This window comes from Meleagris gallopavo, chromosome 1 (genome assembly GCF_000146605.3).
Source record: "Meleagris gallopavo isolate NT-WF06-2002-E0010 breed Aviagen turkey brand Nicholas breeding stock chromosome 1, Turkey_5.1, whole genome shotgun sequence".
NCBI lineage: Eukaryota > Metazoa > Chordata > Aves > Galliformes > Phasianidae > Meleagris > Meleagris gallopavo.
In genome coordinates, this window is record NC_015011.2 from 81,114,106 (window position 1) to 81,119,809 (window position 5,704).

General features: G+C 38.7%; 1 protein-coding gene across 1 annotated transcript in view; it reads right to left on the reverse strand.

Annotated features, from left to right (window-relative positions):
• Window positions 1-5,704, reverse strand: part of GRAMD1C (GRAM domain containing 1C) — a 53,183-nt gene that overhangs the window by 22,444 nt on the left and 25,035 nt on the right. Inside the window, exons 6-7 of the mRNA XM_031554962.1 lie at window positions 5,121-5,216; window positions 3,926-4,006 (exon numbers count right to left, since the gene is read on the reverse strand). Of these exons, the coding sequence (XP_031410822.1) occupies window positions 3,926-4,006; window positions 5,121-5,216 (177 nt within the window). The remainder of the gene's footprint in view (window positions 1-3,925; window positions 4,007-5,120; window positions 5,217-5,704) is intronic.

Sequence of the window (5,704 nt, forward strand, 5' to 3'; positions counted from 1 at the left end):
GGCCGGCACCGCACGGCCCCTCGCCCTCCTCCCTCATAGGGAGGCGCGAAGCCACGGGCGGTCTCGGCTGCTCTCTGAGGGGACAGACGTCGGGCTTTTCCACAGCTGACAAATCCTGCCTTTACTTGCACCGGGGACAAAGGAAGCGTTACAACACTGAACGCGCACCTAGAGAGCGCGGATCCTAATAGCTAGCACCAGCCTCCATTGCCCCGTGAGATTTCCTGCGGGCACCACGGTGCTCAGCATGCACCAAACGCACAGCTGCCTCACCTTCCTTCCAGGGACACTCTGTGTTCTTCAGCTTTCTCTTTAAAAACAGACAGTGCCTATCCGTTTTTAAAATACGACTGAGGTACACTCTTAGAGCCCACCTGTCCACCAGAGATTAAGTGGCAGGCACAAGGCTGCCTTCATCCTGTTATCCAGTACTTCCCCAGCTTTTTTTCCAGTCCTAAGGGACCTGACAATGGCTAAGCACCACTATACACATCAGCAAGGTCTGCATAAGTCTGTGGGTTTATCAGTCTGTTCTTGTACAGGGAACTCAGTGGTTCACAGAAAGAAGAAAAACTACAAGCTGAGCATTTTAGAAATCTATAAAGTTGTTTCCTGTGGTTTTAAAAAGTCAATATTACTAACTTCTGTTTCTAGAGCCAGGATTCTTGCAATCCGCTCAATTATTTCTAGCTCAGATAGATACAGTAAGTCATTAACAGTCAGCCCAGCTTCAAATCAGACTTGCTGTACTATAATCAGAAAAGATTAGTTCCAAAGGCAAAGAGGGCATGACTTTTCTGGCTCAGATTTCTGTCTCCGAGCAGAAGCAGTCTGGAGTGGCTCTGAAACTTGTAAAGCTGAAACTAAATCCAGATTACTCTGCCCACTCAAGGTGATGGTCTGTGCTAGATTATTTCTCAATTCTTTATACTCAAAAAAAAAAAAAAAAAGGCTACAAGCTGCAGTGGTGCACATTTTTCTCCTTTCAGCCTGGAACACAGTATCAATACTTCATGTCACACCGATCAAAGTGGTGGCATCAAACAGGCTGTCCTACAAAATACCGTAAGCAAAGCTACTGATTTTTACCCCCGCAGACAGGTGCAAAAGTAAAGATAAGATACTGCAGAAATGTTTAATCCAGAGACGCCCCACACACAAACATACTTTCAAACCAAGCAACTCTAACATGGGATGTTGCCCAATTTCTTGATTACAATGGCAAAGGGTAACAGTGAACACTCGGTTCAGTTAAAACTGCCTGAACATGAAGGTCAAAATCAAATTGAGCCCTCTTTGATCTCTAAAACAACCTTTGCTGAATGCAAAGGTGCAACAAGTCTTTTTCAAAAACTTGCCTTAGAATCTGGTTGATTTGCTGCCCCAGAGGATGTTTGCACAAGAACCCCAGTTCAACTGAAGTTCTGGTCCCTTCTCACACCCCCAGACTTATCTGCTTCAGCACCTGGAGACTGGTGCAAATCTCTACCAAGCAAAGCAAAGGAATAAAAGGAAAATAATCCAACTCTAAGGACAAGGACTCATGGGAATTAAGACCGGAGTTAAGATCGTGTTCTATTAGAAATAAGGAACACTGTGTTTGGAATTTGAATAATCTGCTTAATTATATTTTAATTTGTTCTTTCTCCCTCAAACTGGAGGGATATTTGACATCCATAAACTTTAGGAGAATAAAGCGATAGTATAAATGCCATTGCTCTATCATTAACAACCATGACTAAAGTTGTTTCTGCCAATTTGGAAAGCCTGTTGAGAAGTAGGAATCATGGCTGATTTAATAAACTGATGCATTATTTAAAGCCTCAGTGGATGGGAAAGCTGCTATCTGTTTTATCAAGGTTGGTGTCATGTCTCTTCCAGACCTACATTAATGATTCCTTATTTTCCAGTCCTAAGGGACCTGACAATGGCTTCCCTTCCAAACAGAAGCATTTCAAAAACAATGGCATGGTAAAAACCTAGAAGGTTCACTTTGATTACATTTTGCAACAGGAATTAAATGTGGATTTTTTTTTTTCCCCCCTCAAACAGAAGTCTTTACATTTTAAAAAGAAAATTGCCATCTTAAGAGGAGGCTACCCACTGATTCTAAAAGGAAACAAAGTTGAAGGGCATGAAGTACAGAGAAGCTACGAGCTACAGAATTGCACCTCAGCTAAAGTGATAAGGAATCCTTACCATGAAAAAGTTAGAGGACAGCATCTTGGCCTAATTAAGCTTAGTGTAAAAGGCTACATGCTATTCCATGTCTTTCTCCTACACAATGCAATTTCTAATCCAAAAGCAGACTTCATAGAAGGCTACTTGTTGAACTGTCTATGAACATGACACTTAAGTACAAGGCAAAATGGCCACAAGATGGAGATCTGGTAAAGAGCACGCTGACCCTCCTGAGAAGTTCTGCAGGGGGTAAAAGCTTAGAGTATACCGGGTAAAGCAGGTAAGTCACTCTTCAGAAGAATTTAGACTGTGTAATACAAACTAAACAGCTAGGAAGTTCTGAAGAGGCCAAAGCTAGCAACTGAAATTGACGGCCGTGCTAACGTGATTTGAAGCACATGCAATTCCAAACCCCAGGATCAAAATCTGCAACTCTGGGATTATCTATCATCAGGTGGTGCAAACCAATGCTGTGACAGCTGCTTACAGAGTTTCCTTCTGACGAGACATGAATAACTTTATTTCATAATTTAACAGTACCATGTCATTGCCTAGATTGGTAGATATATTCCAGAGAGTAATTAAATTATCCACATAGGATTTAAAACATTTAACTGCTAGCAGAAGAAACATTAAAACCAGCTCCTTTTGGAAATGGCTTCAGGGAGATCATTATATTGTCACAAGCATCACAGATTCTGACAGGACCCCTTTGACAACTACATCCCCAGAAAGACCAGGCTCACAGCTCTGCATACCACACCAGAGCCTCAGAGGTAAGACATACCTTTCAAATGTATACTGTCCCTCTGATGAGGGCATGTGCTCATCTATTCAGTGCTTCTCTGTAACTTGATCTAGTTTGAATAAGCAGTAAAGATTTTCATAAACAGATTAATTTTGCCTTAATTGGCACTTTCCTTGATTTTCAGCTTTTGGTTATGGAAGTGCCTCTGGGCTGCCTTAACACTCATTTAACCAAAAATGTCTGTGGCAACTGCATAAGTACTGCAACAGCTTTAAGCCTTTGGGTACCACTGCACTACAGAGTTTATATAGAGATATTTCAGTACTCAACTGCAAATATGTTGGAATATTTAAACAATGAGAGCCATGAACAGGAAGGAAATGGTTTTCAAAGATTGCATTACTTACACTGATGTTCTGCAACAAAATTGTCAGTACATTTTTAGAAAGATTAGCTTACGTGCCCACAAATTGAAACATAAATCAACCTAACAAACAAGAGTTGCCAAAATATACTCCCGTATCATTCAGCCTAATTTTGTTACATTTATTCAAGGTCAGGGGAATTTTAATGAATGGCTGGCAAAGGTTCTACTAACTTATCTGAGAAGGTGACTGGGTCTTTTTTTTTTTCTTAAAAGGAAAAGAAAGTTTTCACTGAAAAAGACACTTGCTCTTTTGATTACAAGTTAGTCATAGAAATCTTGAAGGAAATACACACAAATGCCTGCCTAAGTTAGTTTAGAGAAGCATGCAACCTATCTTCAAAAAATAACCAGCAAAGTTATACACAGCACTATGAAGGCAAAAAGGATAGGAAGCTTATTTGTCATCTGAAGTACAAGGATGCAAAGGAGACCACGTGGTTAGAATTCCGTGTCAAGACAGAGTTAATTTTTTCTTCAGGAAAGTCTCTCATTCTCTCAAGATGCATCTCCATATATTACAAAAGATTCTTTTGTTATTTAACCACAGGCACCAGCACTTAGAAGCTTACCTTATCCAACAACACATTCTGCCATAAGCGAAAGATACTGAGGTAGCTTCTGTCTCTTGCACTGAACGATGTGAAGAAAAACTGTAGGAAAAAAAGTATGAAAAGCTCACTTGTAGGTATTTAAGAAAACCACAATGCTTCCTTATATCTTAAACATTCTAAGGTATTCAGTAATTGCATGCTCCTCTCATATTCCTCACACTGAACACTTTTTATCACTTCTAATAAGCAAGAAGTAGATCTCCAGCAGTCAGAGTATATAAAAACTCTTGCTTGTCTTGAATTCAATTGCAACCATTTGTACCCCTCAACTAAATACGTAAAGTCTTTCGTCTACTTCCAAATGTAGGGAAGTGAAACAAATCAGATGTATATGCCTATTTCTTAAAGGCCACAGCCCTTTCCATTCTACCTTTACATAGTCCTTTTATTACATCTTTTCACATGGGATGTGAAATCACAATAATTAAAATAGGAGATCAAATTAACGTGTCATTCATAGTTTTAACTTTTTGAAAGTTGGTTCATTAGAGAAAAAAATATCTTCCTTGATGAAAGAAATTAATCTTTTTAGAAGAAATTGAGAGGAAGCAGCCAAATGTGAAACAACAGGAATCATAGCCCTTTCAGAGAGAACAGCTCCAGAATCATCCTAGAAATTTATCTTCTGTATCCAGTCAAGAAGTCTCATTTTTGAGGCACTGCCAGAAGAGATACCATGAAATACATGAAACCATGAATTTCATCCAAATTCAAGTCCCAGAAAACAACTATTTCCACCATATAAAATTGGATAGTTTACGTGTAGATTTCTCCATGACTCAAAGCCCATGTATCACAGTCCTTTCACTTTCAGCAATTTCATATGGAACATCTAAATCTGATGAGAACACAAAAATAACAAATCCAAAGACATTCTGAATTCATTTCCTGTATTTTTAATTTTTAAGTAGACTTTGATAACCAGTAGGACAAGAATTCCCCTTTCAGGTTACTGCATCAGTGTTAGCAGTGGGGTTTGTAATCAAGCTAGCGTTGATAGTTTGGTCTCTGTGCACATCAGCTTTCAAGTCCACCTTCGAATTCTAGTAACGTTTAAAAACTTGTCAGGGAAAGCTACTTATTCAAAACCAGAAGTGCTCAGTTCTGGAAATTATCATTTAAAAGACAAATGTATTTAGATTTAGGTTTTCACCTTTTCTCCTTTTGTTGCTATTTGTATGGCATTTGGAATGAGCCGAGCAGTCTTTTCCTTTGTCATGAAAGTGATATCCTTCAAAGCAATAGAAATCTAAGCAGAAAGAGAATAAATCAGTTTTTTAGATCTAAGTTATTTTCAATGTATAGAGTCACAGAACACGCAAGAAGAACTCAAACTTTAATCCCAAACACCAGGATGAAATACAAATAAGATTTTGAAGGCAGTTGTCTCCATTTGCTAACCTTCACAGCAAGCACCCCAAATTTGGAGCAAATTAAGTTGATTTAAGAGCAATTTCCTCTTCTTTCATATTAGGATTAGAGAAACAAGTTGTTCTCTCTCTTCTTTCCTTCCACCCTTGCAGCAGCACTCCACAATGAAGGGCAAAATATCAACTATATAAAACCATACAGGCTGTGATTTCAGAAGGATTTTTTTTTTTTAAATTAATCATGTCTACAAGAAAATTTTTAATTCATCAAATACCATCTGATGAAATTAAAGCTTGTATTTTGTAGTATTTCCTATACCTTCTTAAATACACAAACTATTTGTTGCCTGCACTGTATATGTCAAAG